At 39.2% G+C, this 20,559-nt stretch overlaps 2 protein-coding genes and 2 non-coding genes across 7 annotated transcripts; 3 read left to right on the forward strand and 1 right to left on the reverse strand.

Annotated features, from left to right (window-relative positions):
• Positions 1-345: 345 nt before the first annotated feature.
• On the reverse strand, positions 346-10,253 carry septin2 (septin 2). 4 transcript variants are annotated; one of them, XM_058644933.1, is made up of 13 exons: positions 10,065-10,253; positions 8,355-8,392; positions 7,538-7,652; positions 6,232-6,318; positions 5,627-5,750; positions 5,137-5,271; positions 4,917-5,034; positions 4,641-4,742; positions 4,328-4,473; positions 3,537-3,659; positions 2,492-2,552; positions 1,409-1,508; positions 346-1,312 (listed from the first exon to the last, which is right to left on the reverse strand). In XM_058644933.1, the coding sequence occupies exons 2-12, from the start codon at positions 8,376-8,378 to the stop codon at positions 1,443-1,445; spliced, it is 1,101 nt and encodes a 366-aa protein (XP_058500916.1). In that variant the 5' UTR covers positions 8,379-8,392; positions 10,065-10,253; the 3' UTR covers positions 346-1,312; positions 1,409-1,442. The 4 variants fall into 4 exon arrangements, with proteins under 4 accessions (XP_058500916.1, XP_058500735.1, XP_058500998.1 ...); XM_058644752.1 differs by having other exon boundaries at positions 1,415-1,508; positions 10,065-10,245; XM_058645015.1 differs by having other exon boundaries at positions 1,415-1,508; positions 3,576-3,659; positions 10,065-10,221.
• A 780-nt stretch (positions 10,254-11,033) lies between these two features.
• trnaw-cca (transfer RNA tryptophan (anticodon CCA)) lies at positions 11,034-11,105 on the forward strand. The gene has a single exon. It is a non-coding gene; the product is annotated as a tRNA-Trp (tRNA).
• Positions 11,106-12,226: 1,121 nt separating this feature from the next.
• Positions 12,227-12,298, forward strand: trnap-ugg (transfer RNA proline (anticodon UGG)). Its single transcript has one exon. It is a non-coding gene; the product is annotated as a tRNA-Pro (tRNA).
• Positions 12,299-17,951: 5,653 nt separating this feature from the next.
• LOC131466216 (transcription factor Sox-14-like) lies at positions 17,952-20,473 on the forward strand. The gene has a single exon (XM_058639423.1). It carries the CDS (start codon positions 18,371-18,373, stop codon positions 19,112-19,114), a length of 744 nt encoding a protein of 247 aa, XP_058495406.1. The 5' UTR covers positions 17,952-18,370; the 3' UTR covers positions 19,115-20,473.
• The last annotated feature ends 86 nt before the right edge of the window (positions 20,474-20,559 follow it).

The following is a 20,559-nucleotide window of genomic DNA, read 5'->3' on the forward strand; positions in this document are numbered from 1 at the left end:
ATGTAAGTTAGTGATCGTGTATCAATACATTTCTAAAAGAGAATGAAAACTGTTTCTTAACCTCTCATTACACTAAGCTGTAATTGGAAACATCTTTTTACTGTCAGTGCAGGTCCTTGGTGGTTTTGTTTATTAACCTCATCATTCTCACATGGAGAAAAAAACACCAGCTGCCACCTGTGTGTTCTCTAACATTATCAAGGGTTAGGGTGTAACCAGAAAAATATTTATTACAGGATCAATGATCCTTGAAGACACTGATTAGCTTATAACTGGTTATGTGGAGGACGATTCGAGGCTATTGATACTTAACTCAGAAATAATAAGATTGAAAAACAGAACCCATTGCGCTTAATAAAACCTTTATTACAATATATGTATCAAGAACAATATTTGGTTATTTAAAATTGGATAAAAACCACACAAAGAGGAATGTCAAGAACTCTTGAACGTCTTCGCTGGTGAGGGAAACACTGGCTACATTGACCTCATTGGGTCACCTTTGACCTCTGTGGTAATGGAAACCACAAAATAGCTCAGCAGTTGGGACACAAACGTTGACACTTTCTTAAATCTCATTGCTTCCTGGTACATGGCTTCACTTTACAATAATGAGGAGATATGACGCAAAAACACATCCAATGGGGAAAAAAATGCACTGAACAGGTGTCACAGTAAGAACAAAAAGGAAAGCAGCACCTCATTTGTGTGTCCTTCATTTGTCAGGTCTTCAGTAAGATTGGGTCACAGTTTATTTAATTCATATAAAACTCAAAAGGAGCTTCAATGCAGTTGTTGCTGCACTGCTGGGTACAATACTGGAGTAAAGCTGAGAAGGATGCATGCATACGAGTGAGATAACATGAGGAACAGTGAGCAGGATGAACTCTATATGATGGGAAGCATGTGTGGGAATCTGAAGTCATATTTTCATTTAACAGAAACGAAACTGGCACAAAAAGCTGCTTCTATGTTTTCATCATAATGGATTCTCCTGGTAAAGCCCATACACAGAGCTGATGGACAGCTGAGATGTTTATATGTAGAAGCACCACCACACCTTGGTTTTCTCAACAGTGTGTGTAAAATGACTTAATGTGAGTAACTGGCAAATGTGTAACAGAAAAGTAAAAAAAAAACAAAAAGAACCGTGTGTAAATATATAAACATAACACTGTCTGAATATACTTTTATTGTACGTATAAAAAAAAAAAAAAAAAGTCTCCAGATCCCACGTGGAGCTGAATAAGGATAGTGGCAAGAAGTATAAGTCGATTCTCTCTGGTTCAAAGTTGAACAGCAGCTTGAAAGCCTACAGTGGAAAAGTAACACAATTATATGTTAACATAGAAAATGGAATTTCCCAGTGTTGTGTGAAATATGCAGCGTGTCTGTATTTGAGTCTTACTCCTACCACAGACTTTTCACGCATGGGGGGTGTCTCACTCTCCATCCTGCTTCTGCATCTGGGCCTGCATCCTGGCGATCATCTCCTGCATTCGCCTCAACTGTGCAATTATGACAGAGGAACAACAACTGCACTTAACAAGCGAGGCACTTTCATTTAATCCACTCCCACTTCATTTATGAAGAGTTTTTTTCCTTTATCTGATCCGTCAGTCTGACTAAATGCATCATCATTAATATCCATCTGCTTGTTATAAATATTTGATGAGAAAAGACTATTCCTGCATAGACTGCTTGGACAGAAACCAGCTGTGACCATGAATTATTTACCACTTATCACTTGTATTAAGGGAAACAAAAACAAACCAGAAACAGTTATTAGACTATTGCTAGCAGTCAGTGAGCTTAGCCTCACACAGGCCTTGTTCAGACCTAGTATCAACATCCATCCTGAGAGATCTGATCACATGTGGACAGCGTGTGATCAAGTATGATGGAGTCACATGCCGCTTCCTGGAGGTTTGTTGCTTAGAGTGTGGTGTGCGAGCTCCTGGCACCACCACTTAATTTACTTGCTTACAATAAATAGCCTGCAAATTTCACCACAGCACTGCTCACATCAAAAATGTCCACACCCACACTTTGGAAATCACTATCATGTACAAGGTACTGAAGCCGATACATTCAAAACCAGAAGTTGAAAAAAAAAAAGAAAAACCAACTTGACTTACTTATACAACGTATATAACTTATACAAACCTTGCGTATCGGCAAAACTTATGTTCATGCGGGTTTAACAAGCAACTTTTACTGAGGGCTGTTCGCTTATGATTAAATCACCCAGGACAGTTGTTGCTATCATTTCTTAAAGGGGTCATAAAGACTGAAATCGGGGTGGAAACAGCCAGGCTGCTGGTTCTGATCAAACAGTAAAATCCGTCTTTTAGCACACTAAAGCACACTGGAATTATAGCCCCTTCACAACCACAAGCTACTTGATATTCTAAATTCCTTTAGGAAACCTGGACAATCAAGAGGAATGCAAAACTAACTTTCAATAGTAGTGAAGTGGGAGAACTCTCACCTCAGCCTCCTTCTCCTGCAGGATTATATCCTTGTCCATTTCCTCCGGCTCCGGCCCTTTTCTGTATTGATGGAAAATGTATTATTACTTCTCAAGTTATTCTTGCTATTCTAAAATGACTATACAAACATATTAACAAAGAAATCATCCACACCAAGTTAAATGTACAGTGAAAGGTTATAAATGGAAAAATCACACTGTGCAATGATTTTTAAGCCTCATAATGAGTCGGCAACGCGCTGCGTGCAAGCCTAAGAGTGCATAGTGTGCAATTTGAAGAAACATTAAGAAAACATGACAAAAGCCACATTGACAACGTGAAAAAGGGTCAGTGGGTTAGTGAAGCTTTTCTTTAGAAACGATGTGAAACATTTCTCTAGAGAAAAGTGAGCATCTACAACAAGTGACTACAGAGAGAGAAGCAGCGAGTGCGAGAGTCATCGGAACAGTGTTACCTCCCCCAAATGAAAAAATATTTAACTGTACCTCCAACAGTCCATTCCTTGAACTTGAAAAATCAAAACCAGCCATTATGAACAGTTGGCGAGGTAATGTCATGACAGTAAAACAACTCCCTTATCCTGGGTTGGCTTAGGAGGAAAGTCTACAAGAATCTTTTTCGAGGTCTACACTGAGAGATAAATGATGAAGTACCTAAATGATGTTTAAAAGACACACAATAATCCTGTTTACAAATTCTACATATACTAAAACTACACATGCCTTTTTGCTACCAACACTACCCACTACAGCTCAGAGCTTTTACTCCAGTTCCACCAAAACACAGTGACTTCACTGGTGTAATTAACATGCAAACTGATTCGTTAGAGCTACTGATCTACAGAACTGATTCCACTTCTATACTGTATGACTCACAAAGAGAGAATGAATGACTGAAGATCCACATATCTTTAATGTGATGTGTGTAAAGGCTCTTCTATGCATCTTTAACTCTGCTGTACTAAATATATACCATTTATTCTCTGTTCTCTGCTGTTTGAGGTGGGGGAGGAGCAGAAAAGCAAGCTGACAGACAAGTACGTACACAGGAGACAGAGGCAGAACATAACCATGGGAGGACAACCTGCCACCCCGTTTGAGGCGGTCCGAGCGGAAATTCTCGTAGTGCAGGTCCTGGGTCACTTCCTGTAGATCCTGCATGTGAGTTCTGTGGATTGGTGGGAAAGAAAATAACTAAATATTTCTGCAACAGTGTTTTCAAAACTGCGTACGCTGGAGCAAAGTATCAATATGGATACATCATTTTCTTCCTCATCTACACCTTCACATAAAAGTTATTGGCAGAGGTAAACGTTTTCTTACTGTGCCTAAATGAATCCTAGCCAACTAGCAACTATTTCACCACACTAGCATTCTTCTTCCACAGCATTTGAAAAAACAACAACACAGAAATACAGTACATTCAGAGGCCAGCACGTTATTAACATTCAACTTTAATATTTAAAGCTCCAGTGGGTAATATTAAGGATGTTTTATTGACAGAAATTAATATTCTACTTAAATAAAATAATAGTCGTTGGTTTTCATAACCTCAGACAAAGCTATAATGGCCATGTTTCTATAACAGATTGAATGGACCAACTAGCCAGAGCATGCATTTCATGTTTGAAGCAGAAGCGTAATATGCAAACAAAGGAGATCAACATCCTTTGTGGTATGCAAATGCAACTGTAGTTCTCTGAAGAACTTGAGAAGCAAGAAGTGAGGAGTTGTCTGTTTGCTACAATCTGCAGTCCTTCTGTTAGATGTCACAAATTCTTACACACTGGACCATTAAAAAACATGTTTCAGCATCTTAGAAGCTCTACAACTCACATAAGCATGGTCCGCAGTTTGAGGAAGTCGTTGTGTTCTGGGTTCTCCACCTCCACCACTCCCCAGGGATACAAGCGGCCCCTCACCTTCTTCCCTTTGGCCTCAATCTGCTGGTTGGAGCCTACAACTGCAAACGGGATACTAGCCTGGAGAGGAAGACAAATGAATGTGTCTTAAGTTCAACCATCCATATAATGATTCAATAAATCACTGCTAATTTAAGATGCGGTGTGCGACCTTTGGTGATTTTCCTCCATCTGAAAACGGGCTCCGTCACGCAATACTACCAGACCTGAAGAAACATTTATTTTACCTTGAGGATCCTAGTTTGCTCTTTGAAGTCCTCATCCTCATCTGATTCAGCATCAGGAAGGTGGTAAATCTTAATACCATGCTCATCAATCTCATCCAGAATCTTACACAAACAAGAGAACACAGGTTGTTATCAGGGATGTGGACGAGTTACAAATCGCTGGTGTTGCACCAACAGTGTGGTGTGCAGTATTCAGTATGTGTGAGCATGTGACAGCTTCTGTTCATCTCAGGAAGTGGAAATGCCCCTTGACAATGAAAAGTCTGTTGCTCTCACCCTGCGCTTCAGCCTCTCCCTCTCTCTGAGGGTCAGAGTGTCGGCCTTGGCAATGACAGGAACCACGTTAACCTTATTGTGAATGGCCTTCATGAACTGAACGTCCAGAGGTTTCAGGCTGGTCAGACATGAAACGACAAGAGATTCACTCAAGTCAGGAATAATGAAAAGCAATGACCAAAATACCTTTATGTCACATTAAAATAAATAAATAACTCACCCATGGCCAAGCGGGGAAATGAAATAGAAGCAACAGTGAACTCTATTGTCGACAATGTGTCTACGATTGAGGCCGCTCTCGTCATGAAGGTAGCGCTCAAACTGATCATCGATGTACCTGATAATAGTGCTGAAACTGGGTGAAAAAAAAAGGTTTTATTAGAATATTGTACCAGAAAACCACCGAATGATAACAAAGAAGAATCAAGTCAAAACACAGGTGGAAATAAATTATTAAACATTTGTTTGAATTTAAATTATTTTTAATTAATAACTGCAAACTGTTTAGTTTAGCGGGAACCCCATCACCCATTAAACTAAGCTACAGCTACTAGAAACAATCCTATATAATACAAAAAAAACACAATTCCATAAAAAAAAAAGCATAAATAGTATAAAAGCATTTTAACAGTCAAGGATTGTTCCAACTAAATCTAAAAACACTTCATCTCATCAGTATAAAACCAAAAAAAAATTTTAAGATTTCATACCAGTCCTGGCTGTTGATGGCATCTCCGTATCCCGGTGTGTCCACCACAGTGAGGCGCAGCTTCACTCCTCGCTCTTCAATTTCCACTGTCGACGCCTCAATCTGAACCGTCCTTTCTATCTTTTCTATTAGGAGGACAAAATAGATCATAACGTGATAAACAAACAAATAAAAAATAAATAGGCACAGTCATATTTGTTATAATTTGTTATTTTGCATTTTTGATATTATCAGCACATGTAAGTACAGACAACAGTCAGAAACAGCTTGAAATAAGGAGGCAACAAATGAGGTAGGTGTGTGTACTTGTATTTTTAGGTATGTGTACTTGTATTTGTTACCTCTTAAGGACCTTTTTGACATTAACAGTCCTTTGGAGACCAAAGCCTGGTTCTAATGAGGGAGAACCTCACTGTACATGTAAGAACTGTACATTTTGGGCTAAGATTTGAATTGGTTAGATTAAGATTAAGCATTTATTGGTTACGGTTAGGGATAAGGCTTTGTTTGGGCTGTCCAAATGAGAGGAAGTCAATGGAGAGTTCTAAGAAGTATATGTGCACAAACTAGTGTGTATGTATGTATGTAAGTTTGTGTGTGTGTTACCTGCTGCTCCAGGGATGACTCTTTCAGGGTAAAGGTCAGTGAGAAACAGGCTGTTGATCAAGGTAGATTTTCCAAGTCCTGATTCACCTTTAAATGACAAGGGAAAAAACAGTTGTTACACGTTCATATGGTGAGGTCAGGGTAAAAAAAAAAAGGCACAAAAACAGGTTCTGGTGAAGGATAACATCTGCCTTTGACACACTCAATTGCACACCACACTGAAATATTTCACCATTAAGCTCATATCAAGTGGCATATTAAATAACCCACCACCTGAGCAAGCAGTGTGTGTCCATAATCAGCCAGCAGCAGAGGAAAGAAGGAAAAACGCATCTCAGTTTGCACAATTTGTACAAACTAACATAACTCCATTTTCAGATGAAAATCTGCAGTGAATTCAAGGTCATGATCATTCTTCTTTCAGCTTCTCCATTTAGGAGGTCGCCACAGCATCTGCCTCCATATCATATAATTTCAGCAAACAAAATCATGATGCTGCCGTTTAAACTTGGTGTAGAAAATTTAAACTGGATTTTCAGTTTGTTGTCCAGTATGATCGAACAGTATATAAATGGCCAAAAAAACACAAACTCATGAGACATCCATTAAACATCCTGTCAGTTTTGCAGTAAATCAGAAGGATTTCATAAAACTACTGCCATATCCCCACTACTCTGTTGTTTAAAACGCATACATTCAGTTCTAGATACGCCTGTCGTCCACTGATTTATTTAGGAACCTGGGTCACACAGAAGGTCGAAACATTAAATGAGTGTTGTTGCAGCGACGGGAGCAGCAGGCCGTGTCCACTGTATGAATCAGTCCCTTGAGGCCACATTCCTCTTTGGTTTATTTTAAAGCAAAGGGATGAGTAGTGTTCACGGGCTCTCCCCTCCCCCTTATCAACAAACAGAGGTTCACACAGTCACAGCACTCCCATCCAGCAGTTTGCACTGCTGCTACACACCAGCTGAGCAACTACTCTGTAATGTGACATCAGCCACTTTAAACGGCCCAAAATGGCCTTTTTTCCACATCAAAGCTAAATCCTCACTCCTCCATTTTCATTTTTTACAAAACGCATACATTCTTCCTGAGATATGCCAATTGTCCACAGATCCCAGTGTTTAAGAGTCCCAAAAACAGAAATCAATGATAATTTATCTTGGTGATAACAATAGTGTTTTTTGGTGTAACATTTATTTACTTTGTAACATTTATTTATCATCCTACAAACTAAATAATTGTTCCACCAAAAAAAAGTACACAAGTAGAAAAGGTCTTAAAACAGCGATGACACACTCACCTACCACCATCAGTGTAAACTCAAATCCCTTTTTTACAGACTTGCGGTGAACCTGATTAGGCAGGTTGGCAAATCCAACGTACCCTGGGGTTTCAGGGTTGGTGAATTGGCCCTGCTGTAGTAAAAAGGGAATAATAGAGAGGAGTTAGAAATCACTAACATGTTTGGTGACAGTTGTAGATAATTATTACTCCAGCTGGACATTGTGCTAGCAATATTATAAGCAATTATATTGATAGATGAAGTTACTGACGAGATTTCTGTTCATGAATAAATGGAGTTTTTAAGAAAAGCAACAATGATACCACAGTCTACTTGCTAAACACCTTACACCCTTTATTCCAGTGTTTATGGCTCTTTACTTAACAGAAGAGACTGAGCTCTTGTGACACAGGCAAATTCACTTACAAAAGCACATTACTTATTTAGTTGGCTCTTTTTTGACCACACAGTCTGGTATTATTTATAATCTCTCCGTTCCCCTTCCTTTCAGCTAAGGTCAGGACTGATGGGACAGATAAGTAGTCAGTGTGTTCCTGTTCTGCCTTTGGGCCAATTGACGAACATAAATCCATATCAGCGAGTCATGTGGATGAAGAGCAGCACAGTGAGCATCTGCATGAGTCACTGAGCACTCAACAAGTAACTAATATTCATGTTTTGAGTAACAACACACAGCAGAAAATAACACAAGAAAGCACACAGGTAAAGGGCATATCATTAACAAATATTTTCTCATCATTAGTTATGCTACACAATTAAACTAGACACACGGTCACACAGCAGGAATTTGATGAAACAGTTTTCTGAAACTCACCTTCATTTTGTCAGCCTGAGACATTTTTCTTGTCAAACCTAAATGAAAACAGATAAAAAAAACTTACAGTATTCATTTCCACTTAATCTTAATATGTTAGTTTTGGCCTTGAACTGGTATAAGTGAAGCTTTTCTGAAAAGTGGGCCATTTAAAAAGTCACACACTTACACAGACCTGACTGTGAGAGACAGGAAGTGTGCTTTGTGAGAGTGCAGAGTGTCACCGCAAAAAAAAACCTGAGGCCTTTTCCTGCCGTCTCCACTACAGCTGCGCCCCACTGTAACCCTATGAACTAAGAGCATTAAAATGGGTTTATGCCATTAATCCCAATAACTGATGTCATAAATCCTCAGCTTTGATGTTGGCTGTGTTGTGTTGTAATTCTGTTGCTTTGATTCAAATACCCCTAATACAGAAAAAAGAACACACCCACAGTGTGACTGCCTCACTTATGCCATACATACATATCACAAAGCAACCTTTTCATCAACTATAAAGAAATATAAGGCATTTCCCAAACTTATTTTCTTTATGTGATCTACTTCACAATATATAGTGAACCAAGAAAAAGGTTTTGCATATTGATATACTATCAGAAACAACAATAATTTAAGAACAGGATTTTCAAAGGCTTATCAAAAAGCTTCTCAAAGGGTTTGAAGAATATTGTTATTATAATTATATATTTGTTTATTTTTGCACAACATAATGTGTCTGACTGTTTTACTGCCTTTTACATTTATCATTATTACATAGTTAACAAATTAATCACATTTGTTTGTGAGAGTTTCACAGTCTTGCCATTATTACAGTAGTAGCATAGCACATTTTACATACAACTAGGTCATGAGATACACTGTAAACTAGCATAGCACATTTTACATACAACTAGGTCATGAGATACACTGTAAACTACTTAGTGCTGAACAATTAAACAAAACGTATCAAATCGCAATATTTCTTGAAGCTAAAATGCGTGTGAAATTACCATTTTATATCAAATATTCTCCCAACCTATAGACGTCATATGCTACAGACTGAAGAAAACAGATCTACACAAATATCACACAGTATTCGTTTTAAAAGTTATTCAAAAAGAATAATGGTGTAAAAATGACCATTCCCTGCAATAATCACAGTTAGACATTTATTCAAAATTGTTCAGCCCTATTAGTAAGCATGATTTGTTACTATGACTTTAAAATAAAAATGATTAAGCAAATTTATTTGACCCAAACTCTGAAAAACTGACTCGTTTGTAGTAAAGTTCGATAGTTTTAGAGAAGAGAGAAGCAGATAAATCAGAGCTAGCATGTATCACGTTCACAAGCACAAATATGTCGATTAACCGAATTCTATTCGCATCGGTTACTTTCACATAACGGCAACAACTGAGAGGATGTCACATGGGCTGGTGCTGACATCCGCCTTTAACAGTAATTTCATTGCATTTCTTCCTGAAAATCATTTAAATTGAGCCAAAATCAAAGCTAACCCCTCAGCTAACAGGCTTCGCTAGCTGCTCAGAAAACTTGGTGGACCCTTTAGCGTCGCTCACTAACTAGCCGAGTAGCTTCTCCTGCAGGATGTTCACTTAAAGGCTAATAATGTTAGCAGCAGCGACGTCGTCGCTTGAGCTGCGAGACCGCGACCTACACAGCCGTCCGAGGCATGAATAAGTTATGAAGGAGAGAAATCAGTGGTGTTACCTCACAGTCCTGACAGTTATAGAGAGCGACAGAGTGACTGGAAGCTGACGATGAACGGAGGACTTGGCGGACACCTCAAATTCTTCAGATTCCACCGATGCAGCTTCCTATAGCACACACACACACACACACACACACACACAGAAGGACCACAATGCACCGGGCGAGAGGAACGGCAAGACAGACTTGTCCAGTGTCCCCCCAAGGACAGAGACAGTCAGCGAGACTGCCGCAAACAAATATACACCAGACTCATATTAACAACATTGTTGTAGGAACCAAGAAGAAGAAATACAGAAGTTTGGCACTTTTTACCTTAAAGCTGCAGTGTGTAACCTTTGGCGTTTGGTTTTGGTGAACAGAAATTATGAAACAAAAATGTTGATTAATCATAATTAATTATTGACCAATTACTAAATTAATCGTTAACTATTTTGATAATTGATGCAAATAATTAAAACACTGTATAGGGTAATTTTCATCTGTAGTCCATAGACATAGGTTGATGTAGCACATAAACACAGAAATATGCACCTCAACCCAGCTACAGACTAGAACCAAAGATAGACCTAAAATAACAATGACAATATTAAGAGCCAGTGAGAATTGTACATATGTTCTATATGAGGTGCAGTATAAATGATAAAGTAAAATAATTGAAACAAACTTGACCATAAGCAAATAGGACCATGTGCTAGATGCTTTTGTAAAAAAAAAAGCCGTCCAGCAAGCCTCATTTCCAATAGTGAGAATAATAAATAGTATAGTTTTATGTTTTTGATGGTTTGTTTATTACGTCTATGTTGCAGCAGCCTGTGATAACATCTGTTAGGAACAATAAATAACAAGGCAATCAAAGATGGCAGACTTTACCCCATTCACGCAACAAGTCTCTGTCGGTCTCTGCTGTTAAAGTTCAATATTCTGGGTTTAGACCTAACTTTTCTGATATGTGTGGTAGGTGTAATAGACTCTGTGGCGCAATGGTAGCGCGTCTGACTCCAGATCAGAAGGTTGCATGTTCAAATCATGTCAGGGTCAAAATTCTATCAGCATCTATCACAAATTCTAACTAGCCTCTGTTGGCCATATTGGCAACGGCAGAAGCACAGAGCCACCACCAAACGTGGGGTGAAGTAAGCTGTTCATAAGCTGTTATGAACAAACCACAGGTGTAAATAATTAAATTAAATTAAATTCATTAGCACTTTGCACAGCAGCAGGAAAAGCACAGGTGTAAATAATCAAACTAATGATGGCTAAGTTACATGTAGCTTCCTCACTTGCAGGGTGCATGCTGGTTTCACATTTTCACACTGTCCTGACTTACATGAACTGAACTGAACAATCATTAATGTGATTAGTAACACCTGGGCTTTCCTGTTAAACATGTTCAAAAGGCTGCTCTGCTCTTTGTGTATACTAGATTAATGTCTTACATAGACCCAAATGATTACAACTACAAAGACCTACTGACTTTAACTGCCTGCCTAAACACAACCAAAAGGCCCCCATTTACAATAATTATACCCAAAACACACACATTATATGATAACTGTAACTACATTTTGATAATGGGAGCTCTACAATTAATAGCTACGCCTATTTCTATGTTAGTAACCTCATAGTCTAGTACGGCAAAACATAACTGCAGATACAGTGAGATGCAGGAAACGTTAGCTGGGAGCTTCTTCTTTTCTTTCTTTAAAAAAACAAAACCTTTTATACCTGCAGTAATGAATAATGGCCTGAAGGGGGAGTCAAGGCTCCTTGTGGAACGTGTGGAACTCTAAACCGATACACTGCTTCGCTTGGCTTTTAATTATTAACATCATAGGTCTAAAGCAGACATGGCTATTACAACTTCTTGCAAATGGTCCTTTGTAATTCAAGCTACTTTGATAAGTGTCAAGAAGGAACTTTCCTGACGTTCGCTGACTTACCCGGACAACCTGACCAAGGTTAGCCAACACACACTACGGTGCTGAGGCAAGCTAATGTTCAAACGCTAACTTGGCGAGGTGAAGTGCCCTGTACTCTTTGGAAGAACCGTGGTTTACTCGAAACAGTATGTTGACGGCTGATTTCTACATTAATTCCTCTAAATTGAATATGGTACACATACTGCATATATATATAGTTATATCTGAACGTGTAAGCGTGGCTCGTTGGTCTAGGGGTATGATTCTCGCTTTGGGTGCGAGAGGTCCCGGGTTCAAATCCCGGACGAGCCCATCTCTTTTGCCGTCATTAATGTTTCTTTTCAATATTCACCCTTAGTTTCTTGCACACTTGTGTTATATTACATTTCTATTGTTTATTAGAGAAGTGACTTCCACCAAAGCACTGTCATACCGTCGACCATCATCATCTGTAACACTACCCAATAATTCAGTTTATTAAACATTAATCTGAGCTATAGCATGTTGGCCCACTTTATCTAGTGTCAGTAGTTTGACAATAAGAATAGTGTATGGGACATCAGAGAGGATGGATTTCAACATTATATAATATTCTATTTCCAAACCTTTTATGTAAAGGTGTTACAATGACGTTAACCTACAGCAATTCTCATTAACAAGCTATTATCTGGATACTGGAAATTACATGGTATTTGTGTAACATTAGTTCCTTATTGCCACACTATTTATTTTGTTATTTCCAGCCTTTCTACCATGCTATTAACATGTTGTTACTCTACTGTTATGTAAAGTGTTACTGAGTTGGTTCTACTAGTGTAGCTACAAGGGTGATAAGGAAATAATATTCAGACAAAGCTTGGTTGTTTTGAGGCCTCTTTACTTTCTCTTTAAACTTAGCATCACCTGTACAAAATGGAAACTAATCTGATTTCCAAGAGCAAATAATTAAAACAAACCCTGTATATATATATATATATATATATATTTATATATTAATATATATGTATCTACTGGGTCTTAATCACCAACGTGTGTGCATTCTCAGTCCAGAGGCAGTGGAGGAACATCAGACGACTTAAAAATATACTCACTTAACGCCTTTCTGTCTTGGCTCAGCGGGGGCTTATTATCTGAGCTTTGCAGTTTTAACAGCATCTGTGTTTCCCTCCCTCCAGTCTGGCTCAGCCTCTGCTCTGCTCAACATGAGACCAGCAGATACTCAGTAAATACCAGTCTCTTTCCTCTCTACAGCAAGCATATCATCACCACAGGAGCTTCAGCACTTCCATTATTTCCATAAGCCTCTTAGTGGCACCATGTTCTGTCATTTGCGGGGGCTGGTTCTTGTACCCACCCTCTAAATATGGTTCTTGTTCTGCTATGAATAAAAAGGATCGTTTTAAAAATTCTCATTTTATCAAATTGATGCTGTAATCCCATTTCTCAGCTATGTAAAGCTATACCGGTGTTTTTATGTCTTTCTGTGTGATATCTCCTCTTGCTGGGAAGTCACATTTCCATTCATTTCATATGCTACATTATTTTAAAGAAAATCAGTTGATAGAACTTGGTGGCAGAAGCTGGCAACATGCATGTGGATCAACCATAATCTGCTTTGAGTCATTTTTCTTGTATTTATCATGCCATGGGCAACAGTCAGAATACCCCACATGAAAATCCTACCCACTAACATCACCCATTTATTTGTATTTTATATTTTTTTACATTCATTTCTTTTATTATATATTTTATTTTGTCCGATCTTACATCTTCTTATATCTTAGCTTTGTTTAATTTACTATGTTTAGTATATGTGTGTTGTGCAGTGACCTTGAGAGTTTTGATGCTTATAAATGAATATTATTAATGACAGTATTTTGCAGACCCACTCACATAAAAACTCATTGGGCCCTAAATGACATCAAGCAAACAAACGTTTTTGTTTGTGTGTGTTTTTATTTTTGTCTTAACTAATTTCAAGACAGGTTGAACTTTAAGACACTCAAAATAATGTGTACACCGCAGCCTGCTTTGGTAAAGGTAATATTAAATATGATTGAAGCCTGACAAGAGAAAGATAACAATACGTAGACTTCCAGTTCACAGTACATAAGTGTCACCAGATCTAAGACACCATATCGTCATGGACATGCTTTAGCCAAACTCTGCCTCTTCATTCATTCATTTATCCTCAACATGAGGGTTGCAGGGGCCGCTGGAGCCAATCTTTTTTGAGGAAGATTTTATGTTGGGCCGATACCAAGACAGTCATTCCGTTGGATTCTGAGCGTTGAACCGTCTGAAACATCTTCTCTTCATTCAGAAGTTTTGCATTTAACCCTTTAAATCTCCAGCTTCCGTGTTGTGCTCACAGAGTCCAGCCACTGTGACACTTAAGAGCCCTGGTTCTGTTTCCTGCTGCCTCCATCATCATCCCATCATCACCCCATCTGTCATTTAAAGTAAGCAGCCGTCTGCTTCGCTGGCACCTTTCACTTTTCAAGCAGCACTTAATTTACCGCAGGACATTTTAAATCTCCTGCCTGTGTCACACTGAGTCGCTGACAAACGCCTGGTTGCAAATGTATCTCATTGACTGCTGACTCGGTCGTATTACAAGCTGCCTGATAATGTGGTCCTCAGGTTTTATCCGCAGATGTTGGAGGAAGTGTATTAATTTACTCTGGATGGGGCCTTATGAAAGCATACCGGCTGACAGAGCGAGCACACAACCCCCCCTCACTCTTTCTCCCTCTATTTCAGCTTCTCAGGATTGAAGCTCTATCTGCCACAGAGCCAAAGCATATTCAGCCATCAATGTGTCAAATGGAAAGCTATTAAAACTTCTTAACTTTTCCTAAGTATCAGGAGAATAAGCACAGGATTTAGTGAAATCCCCCCCCAGAGCATGGATTTTCCCCCTGAAATGTTTCCTAATGGAACATTCAGAAGTGTCAGAAACTCTTGTCAGGCTTGTGTGAATGTGTGCTGTTTGATTCCCAGTGAATTTATTTGGAGCTGAAATGACAAAAACTGCTGCGGAACTTTTCACACAGTCAAATAAGAACTCATTCACCAGTTTACAATAGTATAATTCCAGTGTAGAATCAGTGTGGGTGTAGTTTATTGAAGTTGCCTTGTTTATTTTATACTCTCATATGGTCTCAATAGAGAAATTATGCTGACATTTACCATGATGTGCAGAGAAGCACAACTCAGGGAGGAAATGCATTTACATGAGAGGCTCAGGGTCTTTATCTCATCACGTCTGCCTTCTCACACTGGCACCATGATTTCTTTCTGTCCATGAAGACACTGTAAATAGTTGTATTGTGTGTCTATAATGTATTCATTTTCTCTCACTCTTTATATTTGGCAGTGAACAGTGAAAAATGGACAATGAAACATCCGAGATCAAATTGAAACACTTTTAATGGAGGCTTTTCAAGCATCATACAGTTGTGTTACATGTTTATACAAATACATACATTTTTAATGACATTAAATGAGAAGGTATTATGCCATAAACAACCAAAATTGTGTTTCATAAAAAAAAAAATGATAACACTAAAAATGTTTGAAAGAAGGCAAATAGTCTCATTAATTTAGCTAGTTATCAATTTGGCTTGTGATTAATAATTTACTAAATATACGACAATGCCACTCCAATGGTTTGCTAAAATTTGTGCCCTTAATGCAACAATAATTAGATGATTACATTACAAGAAGACAGTTAAGAAAGTTCATGCTTATCCTTTGTTGCTATAAGATTATGATTTTAACAGTTATTAATATACATCCAGTGTGACAAGGTGAGATTAAATGAATTTACCATCTATCCAGAATGTGATCCACTCTTGGTGAGTTTTAGTAATGGACACTGCTGCAGAACTGACACTAATATAAGCATCAGAACAATGTCGCAATTTACAGACAGAAAATGAAATATGCAGCAGTCATAATTATTCAGTTAATCACTGCAGTTGATTAGTATCAGCGTTTCCTTTTTTCATAAGCATGTCGTAGCATGTTTTTATGTCAGGCGTCGGCACACTCGGCTGGCCCAAGCGTCCGCTCTGTCTCTTTGTGTCATCTTTCATTTCCCTTTAACCCCCAGGTCTTTCTGTACCTGTCAATTTCTTTCTACAGTGTGACTTCTTAATCCACCTGAGTGCATGGAGGACAGTTTTGACATAAGAAGAAAAGATAGACTCCTGAGGAGAGGACCAGTATCTTTAGAGCCTGGGGGATAACCGGATTACGACAGCCATTTTGTGCCGCTGGCAGTTTTTCTTATTACAAATTTCCCCCTCCCTCATCCCTCCTGAGTTGAAATGGTGCTCTTTTCTAAGAAGTCAACCCAAACACTGAGCAGGACACAAAAACCCATACTCCCTCCATGGTTCTCTCCTCACAACTAAAGCCTAAAGCTGATGGTTTTGTGCAGAAATAAAAGTGGATCTTGATAAATGCAACAAGAAGTCAGATTAGATCATATCTCCAAACTGCTCTTTAGATGCTCCACCTCTAATGTTGTTGTCCTCAGATAGTTTGTCTCTTTTACTGTTGTGAAACTCTCTCTCTCTGTGTTCCCTCTGTGGAAGTAATCAGTGTCTCTGTGTGGTAGTGGGGGCCTCCTGTGTGTCAGGCCTGGACCTACAGCACGGTAGATAACAGCACAGCTATGGGGAGACAGATCAACCGTCTGACCCCTGCTGCCACTCACTTTACCCCTCCAGCCCGTCTGCTCTGAGGAAACCCACAGGGGAAAATAAAATTCTCTGAAAACGTCTTATCATCCCCACAGATGACGCGGTGTGCACGGCTGGATCTCCTGTGTCCATTTATTTTGGCCTTTGAAGGGGCCCACGAGGCCATTGATTGGGGAGGTAAACGAAATAAAGGCCCCCTCCTCTCCTGATATCGAAGTTTATCGCCGCTAAAAAAAACACCCTAAACCCAGAGTTTCATCTAACTGCCACGGGTCGGTCTGCAGAGAAACGCATCAAGCCTCCGTCACGGTAATAATCCTTTTTGCAGAAGCCATTTTGGTTGCCTTTGTGTCCTGGACACTCTCACTCAGAAACCCAGAGAGTCTGTGTACAATCCCTGCTTGTAAAATGAGCTTCCTGAGCATACGCTCCTTACAATAATCCCCTGTTATAATTACCTATATATCTATAAACTATATATAGTTCTCAAGGTGTTGCTCGAGCGTTTCTCCATCAATGTCATTTCAATAACAGATGAGGTGGCTTAATCATATTTGATCAGATAAGGGCGTAGTCATTATGAAAACTGTAACAATCAATGCAGTTATTCAGGACCAGGGAGATACAGCTGTGATTAATATTGATTTTGTAGAATATGGCAGAGGAAAAAGTGAGTCATACAAACATATATATGTTGTTGTTATTTATTTATTTATTTTTATATTACATTGATTTGGACCCCTCTTTTTGAAGTAAAGTGAATTGAATATAGTATTTTTTTGTTTGTTCATTTGTTCACATTCTCTGTGTATTCTAACATGTCATTTTAACAACAACTTTAAACTATTAAAATCCTACATTTTGGACCACATTTTCAAAAGGATTCATTATTTCTTCAACTTGATTGTCTTACAGCCTGATGAAAAGAGAATTTAATGTTGGGGAATAAACAAGTAAAAAATAATCAGACTGATTAGAATTCTTTTTAAATTCGACTTTTTACTAAAAGAGAGTAGCTGTGGCAGTGGAGGGTGGTTAACATCCATAGTGTTTCTAAACTGCTGGATGAAGGCTTAGTTTAATTAGATGGTTAAAATAACTTAAACATACAGAAACGTTCAGTGAGATCTTCTGAAATAGACTTCATTATTGGGTAAATGAGCCATGTATGGGTCTTTATAGGATTCCATGCAGCTGCAGTTAAAAATATCAGCCTCCACTACACCTTCTAATTTGAAGTTTTCTGCTCATGATGACTTTCCTCCCTGTCTGTCAGTGGAGCTTTTGGAAACTAAAGAGGAACAAATGTTGTACAGACACTTTTTGTGTGAAGGGATTACAGTTCAAGCTCTCTCTCGTTCTCATTGGCTTGGCTGTTGTGACAGTGGTGTGGTGATGATGGCTGACATGTCCAAGCATCATCCATAACAAGCTTCCAACTAGGTCCAGTGTGACTCCCTTGCATGCACCAAGCAGGCTGTGTGCACTTTTTTAGTTCCAGGAGATTCAAACGCTTCTTCAGTCAGTTGGGAATTGCAGGGTCAAACATTTTCTTCAGACAGATCATTCTTGAGTCAGTCTGTCTTCTACACTTCTCTGTCAATTTCCCTTTTACGCACGAGGGGATCATGCGCTTTTTGGAGAGGTGACTCACTTTAAAGTGTGCACATAAATGAATGTGCCAGTTCCCGAAATGGCAAAACCTTTAGATCACATAAAGAGACCCATGAACGCCTTCATGGTGTGGTCCAGAGGCCAGAGGCGAAAGATGGCACAGGAGAACCCGAAGATGCACAACTCAGAAATCAGCAAGAGACTCGGCGCAGAGTGGAAGCTGCTCTCCGACTCCGAGAAACGCCCGTACATCGACGAGGCCAAGAGGCTGCGAGCCCAGCACATGCAGGAGCATCCGGACTATAAGTACAGACCGCGGCGCAAACCGAAGAGTCTCCCGAAGAGGGACAGATTTGTTTTCCCGCTGCCCTCTTTACTCGGAGAGGCAGCGGAGCACTTGAGGGGATTTTCCATGGACTCCTTTCTCGTCCCCGGGGACAAAACCAGAGCTTTCCTCGCCCCTGCCTCTTCCTCCCCTTCCTCACCCTTCTCTCTGCTGGAGCCGGTGGCGCAGTTCAGCACCGGAGCTGTCCAGCGGGTGGCGGAGATTCACTCTCTGCCCTACAGCGCGCACAGCTTTGGCCACCATACTGGTGGGATTGGAGGACTGGTTTGCCCCGGACAGCACACCCACACCCACCCGTCACATTCCAGTGCGGGATACGTGCTGCCATGTAACTGTAGCGCCTGGTCTGCGGCCAGTTTACACCCTCAGGTGGCGTATGTTCTCTTCCCCGGAGGAATGAACAGGAGCAGCATGGACTCTTTTACTTCCCCCAGCTCCAGCGTGCAGAGTGGGTAGGAAGACGCACAGTCATTACGCACAGGACCTCTCCAAAAATCAAATTGGCTATATATTTATTCTACAGTTTTACTTTTCACTTTTATTTAACATCTAACTGTAATGGAGAAATGCAATGTTTATCCATTTTTAAAACGTCATTGTTTACTACTGCTGCATCACAGCTTAGTCCATGTCAATACAGGGTCAAGTTTGCCAGATTGGGTGGTTTTCTGGAAGAGACGAGAGGTGAAAAGGACAGTTGTAATAACAGAAATAACGACAGTCAATTACTGTGATATTTTTAGTATACCAGATTGCTACTGCCTGTTTTTTTTTTGTTTCGAAAGGTTAAATGTTTCAATAAATCATTGAATTTGTATTTATTTATTCAGATGAAAACGTTTTTGAGAGAATTTTACAAAGAAACACTAAAAATCCATCAACATTATGACTTAGCTGCTATTCAGTGACTGATGTTAATGAGAAGTTTAAACTCTTCTTTATATTACTGTTTATTATGATTTTATTACTGAGATGCCATACCTGTTGTGTATCAGCTGTAATGAAAAACAAACTTTGTGGGTAATAATAAAGATAATGTGGAGAAGTACCAAACAATATTGTTGTGTAAAAGCAATCCAGACCAATGATAAGAGAAGAATAGTCTTTAGTCTCAGTTCATGACAAAAAGGGAATCAGGAATGTCAATCACACAATCATCATCTTAACTGGAGGTGGTTAATATTTGCCATTTTCTCCATTATATGAAAATATTGCAAAGTGTACATGTTGTCCTCAAGATTACTAAGATAACAATGTAATTATTCATCCAAAGGATTATTTGGCACAGTTGAATTTCATGTGTTTAACTTAGTTTACATATTATCTTTTATTTGAGTGTTTTACATCAACATAATGTTCGTAATAATAATCGTGTTTATTATTTGACAGCGACTGATTTGAAACTTTTACTTTGTGTATTTGAATGCTTTGTCTTTGTGCATCAGGCTCCAGTTTGGGAGATTGTCTGCAAACCAGCATCATCTCAGCAGCAGCAAACAGAAAAACCTTCAGTCAGTGATTCAGTTTCCCGTGGTTAGAAGGGATTTTAAGCAAAAAATGCAAATCAAATAATCAGCAGGATTTTTTGGTTCGTGAAAAAGAAGTGCAGGATTCACAGCATGTTGAGTTAAGAGGAGCAGCTAACAAGATGCATTCAAAGACCCTGGTGAATTTCATCACTTCTGGGGAATCTACAGCAGAGGTCTCAAACTCGCGGCGCGTGCGCCACATGCTGCCCTCCAATCCGTTGGATGTGGCCGCCACTTAAGCTCTTAGTACATTTTGCATCATAAATACATTTTTATGTGAACTACATATCGTTTCATTTCACCACAGACACTTTTATTTTGAAATTCTGTGAAATATCCATCATTGCAATAAAATATTAAGCTCATATTGCC

This window comes from Solea solea, chromosome 1 (genome assembly GCF_958295425.1).
Source record: "Solea solea chromosome 1, fSolSol10.1, whole genome shotgun sequence".
NCBI classification, from domain to species: Eukaryota; Metazoa; Chordata; class Actinopteri; order Pleuronectiformes; family Soleidae; genus Solea; species Solea solea.